Source organism: Antennarius striatus, chromosome 24, assembly GCF_040054535.1.
Source record: "Antennarius striatus isolate MH-2024 chromosome 24, ASM4005453v1, whole genome shotgun sequence".
Taxonomy (NCBI): domain Eukaryota; kingdom Metazoa; phylum Chordata; class Actinopteri; order Lophiiformes; family Antennariidae; genus Antennarius; species Antennarius striatus.
The window spans coordinates 5,339,386-5,363,137 of record NC_090799.1 but is presented as its reverse complement, the minus strand read 5'-3'; the positions used below and the strand labels follow the sequence as shown (position 1 = coordinate 5,363,137).

The window sequence follows — 23,752 nt, the reverse complement described above, 5'->3', positions numbered from 1 at the left end:
ATAAAATAAAATAAATTTTTTTTTAACAATCTGTATTTAAAAATAATAAAAAATAGTAGAACTCTCTGATTTATATTTTGAGAACAACCAGACTGGTAATCCAGGTTTGCTTAAATTTGAAGAACAGCAAAAAAAGTTGTTTTTCATTACATGAAAAAAACATTTTTTTTTGGAGTTCCCCTTAAATTTTAGTTCTGATTTCATTTGTATTTTCTCCACTGATTCCGTGTTCTGTCTAATGCTTTCAATCCAAACTCATGAATGTTTCATGTTCCACTGAGGCGTTATTAGTCAGCATGAATCGGTTTGTTTTATCCTCCTTGGAGCTCCGGGTGGGTGGAGTTTACCAGTATCAGATACAGTCAGGTTGGGACAAAAGTAAACTGCAGCAACTTACAGAAAACTTTCCAGTGAGTAATCTGTTTTGTAGGTCATTATTGTGTAGTAGGTGTCAAACTCCACCCACCCGGGCTGTGAAAAAGTGCAAAAGAAAGAACAGTTTGATTTAGGATCAACACAGCATCTATAAAGTTAATCAATTTTATTGGTCGTCATAACAGGAACCTGACCTGACATTTATCACTTTATAAATCCTAGTATGAGTATGAGCCACTTAAATACAGAACATAGCAAATACACAACTTCCTTTGAAGCTCTGCACAAACAATTCCCATAAAGAAATTTTTATAAATTTATAGAGACCTGCTGCTATCTTTCCTCTTATCCTTGTTCTGACCCAAAGTGGAGCTGGAGCTGCTTTGTTCAGGCAGGAGACGCCATCTGCTGAGGAAACCACAACCTGAACATGTGCAGTACCAAAATAACCCAAATGGTGTCACACCGACACAAAACATAGCAATGACCTTCCTGAGCGCTGCTACAGACAGAGGTGTGATGACTTCACGGATTTTAATGTAATATAAAGACTTTTGTTGTATCTGCATCATCAGTTTTTATAGAACCGGAAACTGGATAACAATAATAATAAAAATAACAACAACAACAACAATACTACTACTACTACTACTACTACTCCTACTACTACTACTACTAATAATAATAATAATAATAATCCAGTAATAATAAAACACTTTAGTGGCCTCATAAGTACGTACTCTGAAATCCTCCCTATCAGTCCTATCATGAAAACACATTTCTTATGTTTTTTGTGTTTTACACATTGTTGTGTTTTACACAATTTACGTGTAAGCCCTCTACATTATATCCTACAAATGTGGCCAAAAACATTTAAATAAATTTACATTTTACTGTCTATTGGCATACGTGCATGCTTAGTTTGTGCTGAAAAGCATCTCCTTTTACAATATTTACAATTTCAACGAACTTCAACACAATATTATTTATTAATTTGTAATAAAATGAAATAATGAAATAAAAGTAAGAAAATATTTTTAATTTGCATAAAATATTCAGTAATTTGCTGAAAATACTATTGCGAATTATAGCATCAACAACTAAACACGACGGCTCAAAACAGAAGGCGAGGCAGATTGACAGCCCGATTGACCAATCAGATAGTCGCACATGAGTACTGTAATCCAATCAGAAACTCTTGCGGCTGTTAGGTTGTCTCCAATTAAGAATTTTTCTCTGTAGTTGAGTCACCGGGAAAACCGTTACTCGACCGAGAAAGCCGACATCCGTCAGGAATTACTCGTTACCCTACATCGCTACAGCTTCGCCGTCAAGGTAGTCAGATCGTCGGGTTGAAATGTTACAGTTCCGGTCCACGGTGGCGCTCAGGGAGCTGTTTCAAACCCAGCTGAGGTGTCCGCGGACAGGTAGAGTCGGTGTTCGCGCTGCACCTGCCGCCTCCGCCTGCTTCAGCACCGGCCATCTGGACCGGAGGTCCCCGGGAAGGGGGAGGCTACTCCCGCCGCACCTCAGAAAATACAACGGGAGAAACTTCTGCTCCAAAGATGACGGACAAAATGAAGCCGGCAAAGACTCGGCGGAGAAGTGAGTAACGTTAGCCGGGCTCGGTGGGCAGATGTTGCCGCTAGCTCCGCGGTAGCAGAACTCCATAGGAAAAATGTCAGTTTAGCGATGTAGTTCTCCATGACTGCAGGCTGTAGTGAGGCTTTGAACCCATCTTTTTTTATTGTAATAATCTGTATTATTGTTCCAAAAAATATGCCGAATTAAAGGTTAGCTAAGAATTATTGTGTTGTCATCCAAAAAAAAATCGTTTTTTGCATTGTTTACGTGTAAAACCAATGTTAATTTAAAAGTGACCTTTGGTATATTGACATCAGACATACACCGTAAAGCACGTATGCTAGCTGTTAATTAGCTATCTTAGATTGTGCTCATTTTAATGGTGAGCTAGCCACAAAGCTAATTGAGCTAAAGGGAAGTTAGCGATACAAATGATGTGTCCGAAAATGGAAGCACGTAAATGACGTGAGCGCAGGCGGATCTTGACGAAGCTCCAGCGTCCATCCCCAGCCTTACAGCGGCTTCCATTTACCACGACACGTCCCGATAAATAAAATATGTGTCGCACGAAGGTCAGCCATCATCACCAGAGCTTCGTTTAAACACACATTTTTTCTACTGATAATTATTTAGGCGATTTACTATTTATAGAAAATAAATAATAGATATAAAGAGCTAACAGTCATTGATCCGCTGATATCACCACCACTACTGTCTGTTTTTATGACTGGTTAGATAAGCAGGACTGATCATGAATGAACTAATGACCTTTAGGTGACCCCCAGCGGGTCAGTTCAACATCAACAGTGATTATTTCCAGTTTAGTTACTCCAGCGGGTAAAGGTTAAGTGTCAACAAATGTTAACCAATTAGTTAGCATGAGTCCTCTCTCTAAGAACAATTAACAATCATAAGGTTTTATTTAATTAGCATATTATTAGCAGTATTGTTGTCACTGACCATTGGAGAAATTGTTATTTGTGATTTATTGGTTGTCGACGTGAAGAAGTTAAACAGTAAGCATGGAAAAAGGCGATTCAAAAAAAATCGGAGGAGCTGTGACACCAGTTGCCAGATGGCCTGTTTCCATGGTAACAAGACGCCTGGTAACCCTTTTAGGACGATTGTCCGATTCGCTTCTATTCACGGCCAATTTGCTCCGGCCGGTCGGCCGTTTTCAGGCGATCGCTCTGCTCATCCTGGAGGTTGATTCCTGTCGGCACACGACTGCCTTCCTGTGAATGTCATGGAAGTTGATAACAGGAACATTTCTATAAGATTCAAAATAACAGTAATCTAAGATACTAAAACACAAATAAACTGTTAAATATTCATGCTTGAAGTCCCATGATTCATCTTGGGCTCCAGTTTTGTTCAGGGGGGGTCCTGAGGCTGTGCTTCATTTAATAAGGGGTTAAAAATGTTTGTAATGCAGGGAGCTTATCCCGCCCACGCCCTTTTTCCTCGGCTTTTGCACCAAAGCCTGGATGCTGGCGTGCTGCCTGATCGTCGTCAGGCCTACAGAAGCGGGCAAGCCGCTAAACGCTGATTGATTTACACTGCGCCGCCTCGAACGCCCCGAAGTCTGGTGCGTCCCCCCTCCACACCAGGTTAACATGACATCTGTGAGGCTGTGAAACCAGCCCCATCGACTGGGTCGAACCAATACCTCTGCCCGTCAATAAGAGTCTCGTTTTTCTTCCAACCCTTTCAAACAGATTATTTTAGACCAGCTGATGTGAAGTTAGTGAAGCTTTACCAGCATCCAGAGGGAAACGGGATGCTAATGACTGTCTAACCAGATGTTCTAGCGCCCCCCCTCACCCCCACCCCCAACCCGGTGGTGTGGAACCCGTCTCAGGACTCGTGAATTAGATTCGGCGCTGTCTCAGGACAGATGTTTGAACACCGTTTGTTTGTTTTGAGGGCGAGTCGGTAAAATATGAGTAAAACTTTAGCGTCAGATCCGCCTTGCACATTTCTCCCAGTAGTATTACTGTGTGTTCAATGCTATTGTTCATGCAAAACTGTAAATCTTTTTCACTGTGACTAATTCAGTATTTATCCCTCTGCTCACTCTGTCCTGTTGTTGATCTGCTTGATTTGCATTGTAAGTATGTCTCTACTTTCATTTAATTTGTGCTGGGGGGTTTTTTTCCAGTAGAAGTAGAAGTTTTTCTCCTGAAAGCCAGTAACCGCTTTTCCCCTCAAATGAACTAACTTCCTCCTGGCGGCTGCGCTTGAATCCCCTCCCCTCCTCCTCACCTCCTCACCTCCTTCCCTACACACACACACACACACACACAACACACACACACACACACACACACACACACACACACACACACACACACACACACACACACACACACACACACACACACACACACACACACTCTGATGCTTCTTCACCAGCACAGTTCAGCTAATGAGGTCAGAGCTCACCAGCAGACAGTGAAGTTCCAGCATCATCAGTTCAGACAGTTTTCAGTCTTACTGGGTGGGGGTGGTGAAAATGAGAAAAATCTGACAATGTCATCGAAAGTGAAAAAAAGAAATTCTGTCCCAGAGTTTAAATGCGCGCCCTCCCTCCAGCAGACACAGTGACCTCTTCGGCGAATGGTCACACATGTCCAGCTGTTCTTGGTGGAATCAATGCATAATTAGCTAGTGTACATTTTATCTCAGTTGTTTTATGGATCCAAAGGTTTTGATTAGATATTCGTACCTTTAAATTATACATGCCAGTTCACCATCATCCTGTAAGCAGTTTATCAATCTCTGGGTCAAAGGAAGGCCCTGTTCTCCATTGCAGTATTATATTATTACTCACAGCTCGTCCAAAGCTTTCCCCCCCTCCTCTGCTGCAGTTTCCCCTCCATGTTTCCTCCACATTGACCCCCCCTGCGGAGCATCTGTCTCACGGTTTTCCGTGTGTTTATCTTCTGCTCTCCTGCAGGAGAAGGAAGGCCGGCATCCTGCCCAGCCTGGAGGACCTGCTGTTCTACACAATCGCAGAAGGCCAGGAGAAGATCCCCGCTCACAAATTCACCACAGTGAGTGTTTTAGTAGGAAACATATCAGTGGAGTCACGTTTGACGTCAGACCAAAGTAGTTTCTGCAAGATTTTAAAAGCCTACAATGGGCGGTTAGATTTATAGGAAGCAGACTACCGGTTTGTGGAGTGTGTGCCGTGAATTATGAGGAGCTCGCTCCTCAGGAGGCTCAGGTCGCGTCTCGTTACTGCATTGATTTGTTGTCAGGCTGTCTTAATCATGTTGTCCCCCCCTCCCACCACTCTCCACAGGCCCTTAAAGCCACAGGGCTTCGTACCGGAGACCCCCGGCTGAAGGAGTGCATGGAGATGCTGAAGGTGACCTTGAAGACGACCTCTGACGGTGCACTGGATCGACACCTCTTCAAAAAGTAGGCTTTTGTTTTTTCATTTTCACCTAAAATGCTTGATGTATTAAAGAAGTGGAAGCCGGGGGTCTCTATAAATAATATATCTGCTGCTCCACCATCATTATCAATCACGCGAGCAAAGGAATTATTGATGCTGTCGGAGTCCTCTGCTCCTCCTGCAGCTAGAAAAGGTCACGACACGCCCTTAATTATTCATCACTGCTCTGATGTCATCGGCTTCTTATTGATGAGTGGAGAAAAGCTCAAATAATTCAGCTTATCTTTAATAAGGTATCCCATAATAAACAGCATCAGGCCATCAAATAAAGGAATATTGATCCAAATTAATAATTAATATTGACATATCTGTAGTCACCAAAGATTCCTTTTCGACCGTCTGTCTCCTGTGAAAGCACATCTGGGAAGGAATGTGTGGAATAAAATGACAGACACCCACTCACGCACGCCCCCTCCATCAGAGCCGTAGCGCTGCTGCTGTTTCACCCCCCCCCCCCCAGAGAGAACCATGCTTAGACAGAATTGGGTGACAGCTTGCAAAGCAGCACCATAGTGAGCCAGTACATATGACATCCTACCGGGAGGCGTAGCCTCAGCGCCGCCGCCCTCCTGGCTGGAATCCATCACTCCACTCCCAGGCTTATATTTAGAGCTGAGGGACACGAGAGCAGCCGGTGGCTGCGTGTTGTTCCTGTGCAGGGATGCTACGCAGCAGGGATTAGACCGGTTCTGATGCAGGCTGCTAGCTGAGCCATAAATCTCTCTGCTGCCGGACACACAGCTTCCACTTCACCGCCTGATCACATGACACGGGTCACTGTCTGTGGTCTCTGTTGTTCCCACTGGAACAGGGATGTGAAAAAAAAAACCTTGAGGTAGAAACATGACGTCGTGTGTCTCACACCTTTTCACACCTGTTCAAACGTCTCGTGTCCTGTCTCAGGTGTGTCCAGAGCAACATCGTCCTGCTCACGCAGGCCTTCAGGAAGAAGTTTGTCATCCCAGACTTCCAGTCGTTCTGCGCTCACATCGACGATCTGTTCGACAACGCCAGGAACATGTCTGGAGGGCAGGCGAGTGAGACCGCCAAACATGCCAGCAAATACCCCGCAGCAGAACACACTAATGTGTGTGTGTGTGTGTGTGTGGTGTTGCAGGTGGCCGACTACATCCCCCAGCTGGCCCGCTTCAGCCCAGACCTGTGGGCCGTCGCCCTGTGCACCGTGGACGGACAGAGGTAGCACCAGAGCGTTTATTTGATCCTTTACCATCACTGGATGTGATCCACACCATGTGTGGGTCAGCGTCAGTTTCTGATGATGTCACACGGACCTCCGCAGACACACCGTCGGCGACACCAAGGTTCCATTCTGCCTGCAGTCGTGCGTGAAGCCGCTGAAATACGCCATCGCCGTTCACGACCACGGCACCGAGTACGTGCACCGCTTCATCGGCAAGGAGCCCAGCGGCCTGCGCTTCAACAAGCTCTTCCTGAACGAGGACGGTGAGGTCACGTCATCACTCAGCCAGCGTGACATCACAGCTTCTGTGACAGAAGCTTGTTTCTGATTGGACACCTGCTCTCCGTTATAGAAATAATTTGGCTCATTATTTTAGTTTTATTGCTGCTCCTGCCTTAGAAAGTGAAACAAAAGAGAATCGAGGTGTTTATTTTCTCCCCTGCAGATAAACCTCACAACCCCATGGTGAATGCCGGCGCCATCGTCTGCACCTCCCTCATAAAGGTCGGATTCAGTTTGTCTTTAAATGTCTTTTATTTTCATCAACCTGAAAGTCATGAACAGTTAATGTGGAGGACTTCCTGTCAGATTATGCATACAGGGAGATTAATGTTGTAGATAATCACAGTGAGAGGGGATTTAGTTGAAAGCATCACACACACACACACTCCCAGCTGTCCTGTCACCTGAATGTTTCGCCACACTTCCTGCTCTGATTTAAACTGACCAATGGCGACGCCTCCTTCCTGGAGGGAGGATGATGACGGCTTCCCAGAGATGGGATGATCACATTAATCCCAGAGGTCATCGGGATGCTTCAGGTTTACCTGAGAGAGGAAATGATGGCAGGAAATGTTTGTTGAATGTTTCTGTCCGTCCTTCCTGTGTGACGTGAGCTGGTTCCTGGAGGTCAATCAATCGTGAGCATTGATCTTCGCTCCAGAGAGTTTGTGTTTGATTCTCTGTGAAGTCAAACGGACCTGAGGAAGCTGCTAGAGCATCACCTTCTCTTTTAAAACGTGTGATGATGATGATGAAGCTCAGTGTGAATCCACTCCCTGATCAGGGTGTATAATCACAAACACATCTGTAGACAAGCTGATACCATAATTGTTCTTTTTGTGTTTCAGCAAGGAGCAAGTAACGCTGAGAAGTTTGATTATGTGAGTATCGGTGTGTGTGTGTGTGTGTGTGTGTGTGTGTGTGAGTATGTGTGTGTGTGTGTGTGTTTTGCTGGCATTCTGATCGGGTTCTGGATATATTATTTTTCAAGGTCATGAACTTCATGAACAAGTTGGCAGGAAACGAGTACGTGGGTTTCAGCAACGCTACGTGAGTGCAGCAGCATGCACACACACACGCACACACACACACACACACACACACACAAAAAGAAACATCAATAGTTTGTTTGTTTTCATGTCCTGGTTCCAGGTTCCAGTCGGAGCGGGAGTCTGGAGACAGGAACTTCGCCATCGGATATTATCTGAAGGAGAAGAAGGTCGGATGACGTTCAGTGTCTGTTTGTGCGTGTTTGATGTGATGAAAGGGAGTCCTCTTCAGTCACCAGTAAACATATTTCTGCTCCTCCAGTGTTTTCCAGAGGGAACAGACATGACCTCCATCCTGGACTTCTACTTCCAGGTAAACGCTACAAACCGAATGTTGTTGTCAAATCGTCTTTTGATCCAGTTTTTTTTCTGTTTCCTGTCGGACGCAGTGAAACATCTTGTTGTTCTTGATAAAATCTTTTCTTTCCTGTCAGTTATGTTCCATTGAGGTGACCTGTGAGAGCGCCAGCGTCATGGCGGCGACTCTGGCCAATGGCGGCTTTTGTCCCATCACAGGCGAGCGCGTGCTGAGCCCCGAGGCGGTGCGGAACACTCTGAGCCTGATGCACTCGTGCGGCATGTACGACTTCTCTGGACAGTTCGCCTTTCATGTCAGTGTCTCCGTCGAGCATCACTCCGCTGCCCCCGAGCTGAAAACATTCTCATGTTCTCACGCCGTCCGTCCTCCATCTTCTAGGTCGGGCTGCCGGCCAAATCGGGCGTCGCCGGTGGGATCCTGCTGGTCGTTCCGAACGTGATGGGCATCATGTGCTGGTCTCCTCCCCTGGACAAACTGGGCAACAGCGTCAGAGGCATCCAGTTCTGCACGGTAAGCCTGAATCCACAGGATGAGCATCACTTAAGTAATCAGAGTAAAAGTACTCGCCTGAATCCTATCTGCTTCCAGGACCTGGTCTCGCTCTGCAACTTCCACAACTACGACAACCTGAGACACTTTGCCAAGAAACTGGATCCTCGCAGGGAGGGGGGAGATCAGAGGGTGAGTCCCAGCGACCTTCGTCTGTCTTCGTCCTCTTCCTCCAGCTGAGGAGCTTCAAACATGAGTGTCGTCTTGATCGTCCCATGTTCCCTCTGAGGTTTATTTTTAGTCTGATTAGATAGGAGGTTATTTTTAGACGTCTGCATCACTTCCTTTCTGTGTGTAATGCAGAGCGCCATCTGGTGGGGGGAAATATTATCACCAGCTTTGTTTAAATGTTCAGGAGAAAGGGTTTTTGTAATTCCAGCTTCTTCTCCTGGGCTTGGTGGGAATGTTGTTGTTTTCCAGGTGAAGTCTGTGATCAACCTGCTCTTTGCTGCTTACACTGGAGACGTGTCAGCTCTGAGGAGGTAAAGCAGCGCCCAACTGGTCTCACCTGAAACCAGTGACATTCCGGTCCTGGTTCCTGTGTGGTTCATTGGACTAAAGTTGGTGGTTCTGGCTTCCTCACCAGGTTTGCGTTGTCCTCCATGGACATGGAGCAGAGAGACTACGACTCCAGGACGGCTCTTCACGTGGCGGCAGCTGAAGGTAGAACCTCTGAAGAGATGAAGGTGTCGACGAGTCATTCTGACTGGAGTGTGTGTGGCTCACTTGTGTGTGTGTGTGTGTGTTTTTCAGGACACTCCGAGGTGGTTCGCTTCCTGCTGGAGGCCTGTAAAGTCAACCCGATCCCCAGAGACAGGTGAGACGGCGCCACCAGGAACCTGACAGCAGGAATCCATAAACTAATGGTCATGTGATCAGAACCAGTGTCCAGTCTGTTCTGCACCAAAGGCGGCTGACCCTCACCTCTTACCGTGTCCCCCTGCTGCAGGTGGGGAAACACGCCGATGGATGAAGCAGTCCACTTCGGCCATCACGACGTGGTGACCATCCTCCGCGATTACCACACCCAGTACAGCCCCCAAGCCCCCGCCCCCGACAAGCAGAGCGCAGAGAAGAACCTGGACGGCATGCTGTGACCCGTTCGGTCAGACGCCGGACCAGGAACTGCTCAGTAGATCAGGATTAACAGCAGGCACCCTTCCACAACAAAAGCTCCTTGTTTTCCTCGTGACTGTTTTAGGTGTTGCTAATGATGATGATGGTGATGATGAAGGTGATGGACTTGTTTTTATTTCTTCTGTGTCTGAAGTCGGTTTTAAGCTTTGTTGATGAAAGCAGCCATCTGGGTGAATTCAGCTCTGGCTGCTTCATTATTTACTTTATTCTGAAAAGCTGGAAACAGGAAGGTGTTAAAACCTTCCTCAGGTCATCATCACAACAGGTGGAATGTATCGTCCCCTAACTCACTGCTGAGTTTGTATGTGTGTGTTAATTTATCTACAGTGTACATTGATGTTTGGTGTGTGTGTGTGTGTTCCTACTGAACTGTAAATACGAACAGGTGTGTAATAGTCGTTCACGGAGCTTTAATATCGAGGGATTTGCCGATTTTTCCATTTTAAGCACATTAAAGCTGTTAAACGATCAGCTTTGAAAGTTAAACATTGACTTTTATTTTGATGTCTTTATTTTTATCTCAAGCTGTTTGTTTGAGCTCTGCTATTTATGTATTTATGAAACCTTACACTACAGAGTTTTCAAAGCGTCAGAATGTGAGACTCGGATTGGCTGTTTCTGGAGCGATGCACACTGGGACTTGTAGTCTTCTCACTGCTGTAAAAAAGGTCTGAATTGTGTTTTAGTGCTGGAATCAAACCAGCTGGTAAAAGTTTTTATCTTTTTTGGTTGTTGTGAAAATTAAGTTTTTCGTGCTGAAATAAAAAGCCTCACGTTAACAGAGATGATTTTTACAAAAAATGCAGTTTCACCTCTGTGAAACTCTAAATAAGTAAAAACAGCTTTATACCACAGGAGGATTGTTCTTCAGATGAAAGCCATGCAGGGGTTTTGTGTGTTTGTATGTTGTTACTGAGCCAGCCAGCCAGCCACACGTCATTCCTCAGGATGGGATGGCTTTATTCAGTCTGAATTATTTAAAAGTCACATTAACGACAAGCACAAACGTAGATCTAAAGGAACTGTTTGAAGTAACCAGCACTCAAATGTCAGCCTGTCCTTTAGATCTAGCCACCCTGACCTGAAGCTCCTCTTCCTCTATTGTGGATTTGATCTCTGAATGTAACGTGTTCGGTGTCATCCAATTTCGTCTATATGCTGCTCCAACTCTGGTCACTTGGGGGGGGGGGGGGGGGTATTTATTCACAGATGAAGACACTGAATAAAAGTTATCAGTCAATATGTATTGTCTGTTTTATTCTAGGATTTAATTTGAATCAAGAGTGCCAAAAACGTAGATCAAGGATGGTTTGTTGAATTGTTTCAATCCAAAAGGTGAGAATCCTACAAAAAATAGTTCAATACAGCTATAAAGTAAATTTAAACAGTAAAACGTGTGGCCCTTTTGCAGAATTGCCCCGTCTCCTGAACCGTACCAGACCCGAGTCCACAGGACTTCATAGAACCTCACACCGACGGACCTGCAGTTCCTCTCTTTGTCCACGAGGTGGCGGTACGAACGCAGCAGCCATCGATTGCATGGATTTATTACAGACACTTCTTTCTGGTTAACTTTGATGACATTTCTAAAACCTACATTATTCCAAAAATACTCTATCTCATTCATTTATCTTTTTGATTAAAGAGGGTCTGTAGTTCCCTTATCGTTATAGTTGAAGTGAGTAAACACAACTACAGAAGAATCAACTAAATAAAAACTAATCAAGAGATAAAAAAACACACGAAACCAGTTGCAGTTTAATCAGTATATTAATGTAAATTCAGAAAACTCGAAATGAAAATCAGACACAGATTTCTGGATGTTTCACAGGTTAGTATATAGATATGACATTTTAGAAATGTAAATGAGAATGAAGGAAGTGCATTTTATTTAATAATGATTCCTGCTGAAGGTCCCTGCCTTTAAAAGACTCTATTCTCCCATTAGTGAAGAGACAGTCTGTTCATCAGAACATGGTAGCACTGATGCCACACTCAGAACCACCAAACAAGGAGAAGAAAGGACTCACAGCCTCGAAAGCAGTGGTTCTTAACTGGGGTTCGGTGAGTCGGTCTCTGGGGTTCGGCGGAGACGGAGGTCAAGACAAAACATCGTGTCTGACACGATGAGTCAAAATGAGGCTGCAGGTGATCACGCTACATCGATTAGCCTACCTGTGCTACATGGGATTTTGCGCACCCAGTAGTTGATTTACACCTGTCGTGATGGGACGTCATCTGATTGCTTTCTTAATATTTTAATTCATAGTAACTATGTCGAGCAAAAAAAGGAAGTGGTCGGACGAATATGTGCAACGTGAATTTACATGTACTGTATAACAGAACGTGATGGGAGTCAGCGTTCTGCAAAATTTGCAATGTCAAGTTGACAACTCTAGTCTCGCACTGGCAAAAATAAAGAAACACTTCCTTAAACTGCATGAAAAACAACAGAAACAGACTTTGCTGTGAAAATGACATAAAAGTAGCTCTTGCCAGCAACAGCAGAAGTCACACTGATTTGCAGGTAGGTCATTTCATGTGAGTTCATGCACTATCTTGGTTTTGTTCTTTGAAATAGGTGACATTAATATACAATTCATTAAATACACCAGTAAAACATATACAGTATTTTCCGCACCTAAAAGCCTTTAATTTTCTTAATTTCTTATAATCCAATGTGCCTTATTTATAATCCAATGTGCCTTATAAATGAAAAAAGATTTAAAACAGACCATTCATTTAAGATGAGTTCTCAGATGCGTTTTATAATCCAGTGCGCTTTATGTATGAAAAAACTTTTTAAAAATAGGCCATTCGTTGAAGGTGCGCCTTATAATCCAGTGCGCCTTATAGTGCAGAAAATACTGTACTTATGTCTTAAATTTGAATAAAATTTTTTTTACTAAAGAAGGGTTCGGTGAGTGCACATGTGAAACTGGTAAGGTTCGGTACCTCCAACAAGGTTAACAACCACTGCTCAAAAGACGTACAGGCTCTGGAATGAACATGATGATGATGATGTGGATGAAGTCGTGGGACTCCTCAGTTTTGAGCTTCAAATTCTGATCCCATCTGGGAAAAGCAGAAGAAGACAGTAGAGTTACAGCAGCTCATGCTGGGAGCTGTAGATGGAGCTGCAGTGGTGCTAGAACATGCAATAAAACAGGCTCCTTGCAGCGCATTAGATGTTAGAGAAAAAGATATCTAAAATTAATGATGTCAATAATGGACAGATAGTGATCAGAGCGAAGCAGCGCTGAATCAGTGTTAACAGGTAACGACATCTACCTGTACATCAAGATCCTCAAGTCCACAAATCAGATTGCCGGTCTGACAGCAGAGCAGGAAGAGAAACGGAGAAGACGTTACAGCAGGTTCTAGCAACCTGTAGCCGCCGTCTGTAACCTCATGGACACAGTGATGCTCACCACAGCGGCGATGTCTCTGGAGCTGACGTACTGCTCCAGCGCTCTGTAGTCGTCAGGAGACATGGGCAGCATGTTGTCGTGCATCCTGGACGGGTGTCTGCAGCGGGGGACATCCACATGGAGAGTCAGTTCCTGACAGTAACACTAACGAACGCTCGCTGCTGGTGATGCTTACACTTCAGACACGGAGATGAGCTCAGTCTTCATGTAGCCCGTCGTCCTTTGGTTCTCCACGTCCATCGGCTCTGCAGCTGAAAGTCGTGCAGCAGACAAACGTTTTAGAGGTCAGACTGAATCAGCGATGAGCCACTGATGGTGTCGGCGGAGCCGCAGCAGCTTGACTCACTCTCTGTGGGTTTGGCGTAGTATTTCCCGAAAGCCTTGTCTTTTGGGATGTTGGGGTAGAGGAAGCGGAGCGGGTTTTCTGGGATGTTTTCGGCAGCCATCACTTTGTAGGTGCGGATGATGTCGGGCAGCGTGACGGCCGACAGCTCCTTCTTGGTGTAAGGCTCCACGGAGTGGAAGACCGGCTTGTCTGCATTCATGAGGACGGACAAGGAAGACATGAACATGTTACAGGTCGTAAGACAGCCCCTTCTGGCTGCTCCCAAAATCAAATCATGCTCATGTGGAGGTTCGAAGGAACGAGGCAAGGGTACGGGTGAGTTCAGTGTCTTTATTAACAAGCGAGCCACAACAACCAATACAGTCCCTTTAAATACCCGCTTCCTCTATCACACCCTTAAACCCCGTGACATCACACCTTCCTTGTGCCTGTGTGGTGTGAGACAGCTCTCCCAAGTGTCCACTACACAGCCCCCCCCCTCTGAACACCCAGAACAGGCCAACCACTGAAAAAGTCTCAGCCTGGCACGGGCAGCCTGATAATCCGGCCCCAACGGCTACGCCTAACAGCGGGCAGGGGCTGTGCAGGGGTCGGGGGTAGCTCCTCTGGCTGGTGGGCAGGCTTGGAGGCACGATCTGAAACAAGAGCAGAAGTTTTACGTGGAGCTGATGAAGCAAGGAGCGTCCGGCCGCGGCGCGGGGGCTGAGCCGCAGAGGCTGAGCCGCAGAGAGAAGGTCCTTCGGGATGTACGACCTGGGTAGACAGTGGTGACCAGGCACAGGGACACAAACACGGTCAACATTAGGGGGCACGGGCCGGGGAACCACTGCTGGCCCGGGGGCCGAAGCCTCTGGCAGGAACTCCCCGGGGACCATCAGTGGCTGGCCGTAGACGAGCTCTGCCAATGAAGACTGCAAGTCCTCTTTTGGAGCGGAATGCAAGACCCATGGCAGACGATCGATCCAGTTGGCGTATGTGAGTGTGACCCACCAGGTCCACGATGACATGGACCTGGTGGGTCCACGTCAACTGGAGGGGACCAAGGGGCGGGGCTGCCCTGGGGAAACGTCACAGAGAAGCATGGCCCCACAGCCCTGAAAAGCCGCATCCTCCAGGCGCAGCCCAGTCACGGCCGACCGGAACGCCTGGATCTCCCCGTCTGTGAGCTGGTCAGCGGCCATGGCAGAGTAGCCCACCCCCAAATGCACAAAGGTGATCTGTGCCCTGGAGAGGCAGTCAGCAACCAGGTTATCCTTCCCTGCCACATGGCGAATGTCAGTTGTAAATTCCGAAATGGCAGAGAGGTGGCGCTGCTGCCTCGCAGACCACGGCTCAGTAGTCTTGGCCATGGCAAAAGTGAGAGGCTTATTGTCCACAAAGGCGGTGAACTCGCGGCCCTCTAGCAGGAACCTGAAGTGAAGTGTAGCCAGGAAAAGAGCCAGCAGCTTCCTGTCAAACGCACTGTACCGCCACTGATCGCAGACTGCCTCTACCGAATCTGAGGCATCTGTTGTCAGGGCCACAGGAGCAGCAGCTGATGGGTGTGCCAGCAGGGCGGCATTGGCGAGTGCAGCCTTGGCGCTCTCAAAAGCCTGCACCCTCTCTGGCGACCAGTCCACACATGCGCTTGGCCTTTTGACCCTTCAGCACCTCGTACAGCGGGCGCATGAGGTGAGCTGCCCTGGGAATGAACCGGTTATAAAAGTTCACCATGCCGAGGAACTCCTGCAGGGCCCTAACAGTCTGGGGCTGAGGAAAGGCAGAGACGGCCTCAACCTTGGCAGGCAGGGGGACGGCCCCCAGGGGCGAGACACGGTGTCCCAGGAAGTCAATAGCAGTCAGGCCAAATTGGCACTTGGCCAGTTCGTGATCAGTCCACGCTCACTTAGCTGAGCAAACAGCAAACGAAGATGTGACAGGTGCTCGTCTACAGAAGCACTGGCCACCAGGATGTCATCCAGGTAACAAAAATAAAGGGCATGTCTTGCAGGACTGAGTCCATCATACTTTGAAAAGTCTGCGCTGTCCCTTTAAGGCCGAAGGGCATCCGCAAAAACTTGAATAATCCGAACATAGTGATGACAGCAGTCTTAGGAATGTCTTGCGGATGGACTGGCACCTGATAGTAACCCCGCACCAAATCCACCTTCGAAAAGATTACTGCACCTGCCAGGTGCACAGAGAAATCCTGGATGTGCGGGATGGGGTACCTTTCCAGGGTGGTGGCATTATTGAGGCGCCGGAAATCCCCGCAGGGATGCCAACCCCCTTCCCGCTTCGGGACCATATGCAGGGGGGGACGCCCAAGGATTGTCAGAGAGAATTTATTCACATGTGGTCCTTCAGGACTGAATTCAACTCACCGAGAAAAGCATGTAGCTAATGTTCAGTTCTCCCCACCTCCCAGACATAAAAACATCGTCCAAAATTTTAAAGTGAACTTTAGCTAGTTACCTTATGAAGTTTGAGAATCTCTTAAGCTAATGTTGATGCAAACTCTGTACCGTTAGAAAGCCTAACATGCCGTAATTGAACATTTCAGAAACAACAGAACAACTGGCCTTTATCTAAAGTTACAATATCCGACTTGCGCAGGAGGAATAAAAAGCGGAGCGGAGTATATATCTGTTTTCTTTATTGGACATGCACCTGCTATGTCACCTGAACACTCGCACAGTAATCATGCCGCACTAGACCTGTCAAGCCCATCACATTTACATACCCATACAACAGAACTACTTCCGCTCACAACAGGAAGTACTAAAATAAGAGCGTCACATACGTTAACATCTATGATGAATATAATTTTGCCAGTAAGACGAAAGTACATATTAGATATATTTGAGTGTCGTCTACTTACAGAATTGACCTTGTTCAGCATCGTCCTCATCCGGCGTCTGTGGGCGGGGAAAGGTGCATACGTCATGCGGTCATCCAGGCTCGTAATGTATTGACCAATCACGGAACCCCTGCATGTCCCGGTCCAACACAGAACTGGCGTCGGCGGCGTCTTGGGCGAGGAACGTGAATGAATGAATAATAACTTTTTCAACTTTATAACTGTCAAGCATAAACGCCTCTTCGACGTGGAGCCGTTGTACGTCAGAAAATAGCCGGTTTTCGTCACAAGGGGTCAGCCCCCCGGATAGACGTCTCGTTGCTCCAACACACCTGATCGTTTGAATGAGGATCAGGTGTGTTGGAGCTCATCGTGGATCAGCTCATCGTCATCAGGTCAGGTGCTATCTTGGTAGGGGAATCCGCTCTGCGGATCCGCCTGGCATCCGTACCGAACCCGCTGTATGACGGTGCACTGCCCGCAACCGGGCTGTTTCCTGTGCGCTTCCCCGAAGCGGCCGAGACGCCGAGGCGGAACTGCCCGTGTTAAGGGCGGATCTGCCCCAGCGTCGGGTGCTATGTGGGATAACTTTCACGCATACCTGCTGCTCATCACCGGCACCTTCCCTAAATTACCTGTGTTCTTCAATGGAGGAAGTCAGTAGTGCTCCACCTTGTGTATAAACCACAACACTGCACGCAACGGCAACTTCCCGGTTACGCTGCACGCAACCGGCCCGGCTTCTGTGCGCGTCCCTGAAATGACTGAGACGGGCAGATTCGCACAGCATTCGCTTTGCAGATCCGCCTGGCCTCCGTACCGAACCCGCTGTATGACAGTGCGCTGCCCGCAACCGCTCTGTTTCCTGTGCGCTTCCCCAAAGCACGTGATCCGCCGAGGCGGAACTGCACGTGTTGAGGGCGGAACCGCCCCGGCGTCAGGTGTTATGTGGGCCGCTTCCCCTATCACACCCTTTACCCCGTGACGTCACACCTTCCTTGTGCCTGTCTGTTGTGAGACAGCTCTCCCAGTAGTGTAGTGTAGTAGTGTCCACTACACTCAAAAATTTCTGAGCAAACATGAGAATTTGATGTCATTTTTTATACTTTAAAGACAATAGATTATTTTCAGGTTGTAGATTTGAGGATAAAATGCCGTCATGGATTAGTTGGTTGAAGCTTGCAGGGTGCAGCGGTTCAGGACCAACTCTCCATCTAACCTTATAATCCTGTTGTACCGTCGTATGATGATAATAAAGATAATTACCTAAGTAATAACACTGGTTCATTTTTGCTTTACTGGCATATGAAAAAAAAACTTTTTGATTTAAAAAAGGCTGAAGCTGCGTTTACCGTATTTTCTGCACTGTAAGGCGCACTATAACAGCGTCATATTTGCCAGTAAATTATCAGCCTGACATTAAAAACTAGTTAAAAAATTGTTTAGGACACACAGCAGCAAATAGCTGCACCTCACCTCCGACTGGACTACCGATCGATCGAAACAATATTTAATTAAGAAACGAAGACGAACGTCAGAGCTTAAATATCTGCTGCGAAATTCAGATCAGGAAATAATCCGCTCTGTTCGCCCTGACTGCACTCATGATGAATTTAACCAGTTTTTAATGTCAGGTTTTTTAACATGCGTGTTGACTTCTTTCTAAGATGGCAAAGTGATCAAGTGATCAGGTTTCTCTTGATGAGGCTCAGAATGGCTTATTGACATAATGGGGGCCATTCAAAGGTAGTCATGAAGTCATGAATGCAATCATGACTGCCTGAGCATCGCGGCTCTATCTAGTGGACGGATTGCGCAACTACAGCCGCTGCAGTTTATCAAATAAATTGTATTTATTTTTTATTGTGTGCGCCTTATAATCCGGTGCGCCTTATATATGAAGTAAGTTATAAAACAAACAAATTATTGAGGGTGCGCCTTATAGTCCAGTGCGCCTTATAGTGCGGAAAATACTGTACTTCTCATTTGACCGTGATCCGTCTAACTCCATCTCAGTCCTGCAACAGCTGGTCGATTCTAACTGGACAGCATCGTCATTGCTCACCGTGGACGTCGTGTTCGATCCAGGTGAAGGTGATGGCTCCCTCTCTGCTGCTCTCACTGAACCTGAGCAGGAATGTCCCGGGACACTTGTCCATCAGCAGAGCCTTCTCCCTCTCTTTACTGATGAAGCCCATGATGCACCTGAACAAAGGAAACGGTCACTCATTCACTCTGCCAGCGCTCAAGTCACACTGAGACAAACACAACGTCTCACCCGTCGTTCCACAGGGAGGAGAGGTATCGTTTGATCACGTCCAGGATCCCCTCGATCCACAACCAGAAGGGAAAGGCTTTCTCATTGGCACTCTGAAGCGAACGTAAAAAATAAGTCCCCTGGGAGGAAAGTACGTCTGATATCTCTGGAGTGTTCTCACCTTGCAGAACTTGGTCCAGGGGATCTGTCCCTCTGGGTTCCTTTGGGCTTTGACTCCTGCAGAGAAACATCCAAGTTTTAATCCCAGCTGGGTGTCTGGTGCGAATCACTGGCTGTTGGGGAGTCGTGCCCCACGTCCTACCCAGCAGTTTGTCAGCCAGCATGTTGAGCTGCTCGTGATTCAGGCCTCGCTTGGTGACGGAGGAGAACTGCCAGCTGAGGACCTCCGACAGCTGAGACCACTTGGCCAGAGGTGGGTTCGGGAAGAACTTCAGATTCTGAGGATGAGGAGGGGGAAAGATCAGTATGCTGGTGTTCATGGAAACCCTGCGGATCATCAGTCATTCCCGTGGCGAAAGGCGCTCACTTTGGGCTCAGTGGTCAGCATGTTGTACCAGAGGATGGAGGCCCAGCCGCTGGGGAGCTGACAGACGTTGGAGATGACGACGACAGGCAGAGAGATGGCCTGCAACGACCGCAACAGGTCAGCAACTGTTCAACGACAACAACAACAGTGAAACCCTTCCTGCTCTCACCTCAAGTTTGATGCTGAGTCCTGATTGGTTGAGATGCAGCTCAGACTCAAAGCTCAGGGAATGAAGCTCCTCGGTGACGATCAGCGGACCCTGAAGGACGGACGTTCAAAAAAACTCAGACAGCTTGTTCAAGTCAGAAAAAACACTCCAATCTCATCCAGAGGAATTCCTTTCACACCGGTTTGGACATCATACTTCATTTTCTTACCTCGTTCGTTCGGTTGCCGGCAACTTTCTGCTCTTTCAGTTGCTGCGTAGAAAAGTTAAAGTTTCATACTGAAGTTTGAATTTGAACCAACAGAACCAAAAACAATCAGGGTTCTGGAATTCTACAGTCTAATTATATTAACCGCTAAATAATTTACATCATCTCCTGCAGGAAAAGCTTTAACATTTCTTCTAACTTGCTGGAACTGGACCTCATCTCACCAAATGTCTGAACTCTGCTGCCAGGCTGCCGTTCGACTCCTCCATGTTCATCACTTTGCTGTTGGTTCCCAAAATGTTGAACTTCCGAAACCTGAATACAAGAAAGGACCTCCGTGAGAGGAACCATAGCCACGCCAGCGACCTGACGCGTGTTTGGAGGCCACAAAACGGTGAGTGAGACTCACCCTTTCTTGTCGGCGACGTCTCTGAGGACAAGCAGAAAGAGAAGATGTTCATTAGTGACGTGTTCACACAGGATTACCAGATGATCACCTGGTTAATGCTTACTTATCAAACACAGCCTTAACTTTGAGCTGGTAGTTAAACTCCAGCAGTTTGACCAGGAACCTGAGGAGAAAACAAAAAGTGTTGGTCCAAATCTTCAGAGCCTCGTTTTCTTCTTCCGAGTCATTTTCATGATTTCTGCTCGCGTTTTTGAAAAATGGCCGTTCAGATATTTTGACATGAGTTTGTTGTGTTTTACCGGAGCTTCACAGTGAACTGGACGCCGGTTTTCAGCACCAGAGGTCTCTGTGGGTGGGTGGGCATACAGGGCTGCCTCTCTACAACCAGGGAACTGAACACACAACAGCCTGTTACCCATTTATTGATTAAGATCCCCCAGTTAATCCTGATAATCCAATGTAAGGCTATCGAAAACCCTCGTGTGAGAGGATCCTCACCTGGAGAGGAGGTTCTTCAGAAGCTCCAAAGCTCGGGCCTCCAGGTGAACCTTCTTCTGAGTGATGGGGTCGCTGTCGTAAGTGAACTGTTGCTCCAACTCCTGCAGCTTCTTCAGGTGCTGACGGACCTGCTGGAGACTCTCCGCCATGGCTGTGAACCTGGAGGAAGAGAAGGCGGGGATGAGGAAAACAAAAAAAGGAGAGTTGAGGAGGAAGAAGTGGTGGTTTTTGGGGGGTTTTTGGCTGTAACTGGGAGGGAGGAGATCTCACCAGTTCTGCAGTTGGTCTACACAGGCGTTGGGGGGTCCGCCGATGCAGGCGATCTGCTGCCGCTGCTTCCACTCGGGAAGCTCCTCGGAGATCAGGTCCGATAGCAACGCCTGAGCCACGTTCAGGAGGTCCGTCAGCTGCAGCACCACATCCTGAACGGAACCACACAGAACAAATTTAGCTTCTTTCATTTGGAATAATCAAATTACTCATTTCCCAAACCTTCCAGGTGAGTTTGCTCACCTGACGTTTGGTTTTCAGTTCCAAGCACATTCTCATAATGACCATCTTCTCTTTCTCCAGCTCCTTCGGTGTCATACCGTTGAATTCATTCTCTACAAGGACAACAACAAACCTCAAACCAGTTCAACCTGATCTTTATAAAACAGTCTGGCATTCAGTATTTCAGGAAACAACAGTCATCTCACCTCTGTTCTTTAGAGAGTTGATGTTGAAGTTGTACTCATCCTGCAGATCTTCCAGGTTCTTAATATTCTGATCCACCACCTGATGAAGACCATTTGACGATGATGTCATTTTAGCAGCATGACGTCAGACAACAAACTGAATATAAAGATCTACACCCCGTCTCGCCTGAGCTTTGTCTTTCATCTCCTTCACTTTGTTGTCCAGCTTCTGTTTCTCCACCACCATAGCCGACATAGCCCCCTCCCCCTCTGGCTGCAGACAAACACAACAGATTAAGACGAAGCAACACAAACACACAAACGTTCAGGAACAACATCCAGCGGCAGGTTTTACTTCAGTACTCTTTGCAAGATCCAAGATCTTCAGCTCCTCCTTCAGGTTCCTGGAGATGATCATGGCCATGTGAACTGGATCTTCTTGAAACCGATCCTGCAGAGACAACTCCACTATATTTCGAGTTTTTCTTCACAATTAATACTCAACGAATAAAAACTCTGCATCCAACCTGGAGGTTCCTTTTGATCTTGCGGATGTTATGCTGCAGAAGGAAGTTGTTCTCCAAGGCGAAGCGGCTGTGCTGGTCGTCCAGCTGAGCCAGGAGTTCGTGGAACCGGACCGTAGCCAAAGAGTCCTGCATCGCAACCGTGTCCCTGAGAAGGGGGAGAAAAAGCACTATCCAAACAAGACCTCCCAAAAGTAACATCAGGTATTTTATCACATATTACTATTGCAATTATTATCACAATTTAACAACAGCAAGGGAAAAGTTGTTTTTAAAATTTTGTAAATAAATATAAAAGACAGTCGGCCTCCCACCAGTCAATGCTCTCGATCCACCTGCTAAGGTACTGGCGGATGTCCATGGGGAAGGAGTCATCGTACAGCTGGTCCACCTGCTCCAGGTACTTGGCGTCCAGCAGCTGAAGTTGGCACCACTGCGCCATCTGCTGGTGAACAACGAGAACTTCATGACGCTCCAGGGATTAAACAGTTTCATTCTAAACCGAATGTGAATAAGAGTTCCTCTATAGATACTAAAACGTTTTCACAATATACAATTCCACATCTAACTTAAGAGGCGAGTACAAATCGGCTGCATTACATTTAAACTAAGCATTAGTTTGTAGAAACTAGTTCAGTTTCCCAGTTACTGAATAAAACGAATTACATCATGAAATGTCATTTAATCAACCAGGATTTATTCAGTAACACCTAAAAACACCGTCAGACATAATCAGTTGACACTCTTATCATAAATGCTGCTTTTGCACCGGTTCGTTAGCCCCAGACCTGAAACATGGTGTAACGGAGAAAACAGAACCAGTCCACCTGGAGCCTGTCAGCCGGTCACACTGAATACTAGAGACGGGCCGAATAAAGCAGTCAATCAATCCGAGGTTAAATACAGCCTAAGAAAACTGCTGCTCAATAGAACGAATACAGTATATCGAATTCTATTTTCATTTTTGTTTACCTAATTTTATTTTTTTCTTTCGTCAACTAGCAAAGCCAATTTCACCTGATGAGGTTTGTAGGCGAGTCTGGCAAACAAAAAAAATCAACTTTATTTTTTTCGCTGAGTAAGAGCCCAACTTACCTTAGATATAAAATTTACGTGACTTTCCGGACCAAAATACAGTTCTGAAGCTGGTCAGTCGGTTCCGCTTGTAGTTATGCGGAAATAGATTCATCCAATCAACTTCAAATACAAGCAACATGGCCCGCCCTTTATGACGAGACAACCAATCACAATAGCAAAAAGTAGCTGTTCCTTCATTAAGCAAGCTCACCCTCCGTAATAACGAGTTTACATATGTGTTTTTTACTGTAGATTCCTTTTATTTTGGACACAAAATCATAAGTACATTCCCTATTTGTTATTTTACAGGAATTAAAGACGATAAACTGTGTGATTTTTTTTTTAAAATTATGAACATCATAACAGTGCAGAGGATTAAGGGGGGAAGCCAACAAACAGAAGAGCGTGCAGTAACCACGTGTTTTCAGAGAAACAGAAAGAGACCCAGACTAAAACGTAATTCATGACAGTTCGTTTTTGTTCACGTAATTTTCTTTAAAATAAGATTGATTTTGGTTACAAATTATATGACTATGAAAATAATAATAATTTAATGAATTCATACATAACAGTAGACTTATGTCTACTGTACAATGTACAGTGGTACCTCTACTTACGAAATTAATTGGTTCAAGAAGAAATTGCGTCAGTAGAAAATATCGTAAGTAGAGTCGCGTTTTCCATGCAAAATACACGTTACAATTAGATTATTACACAATAAATGAGAGTTGTGCAACGTAAAAAACAAAGAATAAAAATGATGGTCATTTACCTTTTAACCGGCAGTCCTCATTGATTCTTGCCCTCTTTGGTC

The 23,752-nt window shown here is 46.2% G+C and overlaps 2 protein-coding genes across 9 annotated transcripts; one reads left to right on the top strand and one right to left on the bottom strand.

Moving 5' to 3' along the window:
- The first annotated feature begins 1,624 nt into the window (after window positions 1-1,624).
- Window positions 1,625-9,921, top strand: LOC137591340 (glutaminase kidney isoform, mitochondrial-like). 3 transcript variants are annotated; one of them, XM_068309268.1, is made up of 18 exons: window positions 1,625-1,980; window positions 4,919-5,015; window positions 5,267-5,385; window positions 6,326-6,455; window positions 6,540-6,619; window positions 6,723-6,886; window positions 7,069-7,127; window positions 7,754-7,786; window positions 7,897-7,955; window positions 8,058-8,124; window positions 8,217-8,267; window positions 8,389-8,565; window positions 8,652-8,783; window positions 8,862-8,954; window positions 9,243-9,304; window positions 9,409-9,485; window positions 9,576-9,639; window positions 9,772-9,921. In XM_068309268.1, exons 1-18 carry the CDS (start codon window positions 1,733-1,735, stop codon window positions 9,917-9,919), a joined length of 1,860 nt encoding a protein of 619 aa, XP_068165369.1. In that variant the 5' UTR covers window positions 1,625-1,732; the 3' UTR covers window positions 9,920-9,921. The 3 variants fall into 3 exon arrangements, with proteins under 3 accessions (XP_068165369.1, XP_068165368.1, XP_068165367.1); XM_068309267.1 differs by having other exon boundaries at window positions 4,925-5,015; window positions 8,652-8,954; XM_068309266.1 differs by having other exon boundaries at window positions 8,652-8,954.
- A 2,973-nt stretch (window positions 9,922-12,894) lies between these two features.
- Window positions 12,895-23,729, bottom strand: stat1a (signal transducer and activator of transcription 1a). Of its 6 annotated transcripts, none has more exons than XM_068309264.1 (25): window positions 23,711-23,729; window positions 22,176-22,303; window positions 21,865-22,009; window positions 21,693-21,788; window positions 21,525-21,611; window positions 21,359-21,437; window positions 21,174-21,265; window positions 20,931-21,082; window positions 20,661-20,819; window positions 20,462-20,554; window positions 20,266-20,325; window positions 20,163-20,183; window positions 19,978-20,068; window positions 19,757-19,798; window positions 19,549-19,638; window positions 19,380-19,478; window positions 19,155-19,290; window positions 19,014-19,069; window positions 18,854-18,945; window positions 18,641-18,780; window positions 13,737-13,925; window positions 13,566-13,641; window positions 13,391-13,487; window positions 13,251-13,292; window positions 12,897-13,034 (listed from the first exon to the last, which is right to left on the bottom strand). In XM_068309264.1, the coding sequence occupies exons 2-25, from the start codon at window positions 22,301-22,303 to the stop codon at window positions 13,005-13,007; spliced, it is 2,292 nt and encodes a 763-aa protein (XP_068165365.1). In that variant the 5' UTR covers window positions 23,711-23,729; the 3' UTR covers window positions 12,897-13,004. The 6 variants fall into 6 exon arrangements, 4 of the variants coding, with proteins under 4 accessions (XP_068165366.1, XP_068165365.1, XP_068165363.1 ...); XM_068309262.1 differs by lacking the exon at window positions 23,711-23,729 and adding an exon at window positions 22,957-23,032; XM_068309263.1 differs by lacking the exon at window positions 23,711-23,729 and adding an exon at window positions 22,957-23,024 and having other exon boundaries at window positions 22,176-22,306.
- Window positions 23,730-23,752: the final 23 nt, after the last annotated feature.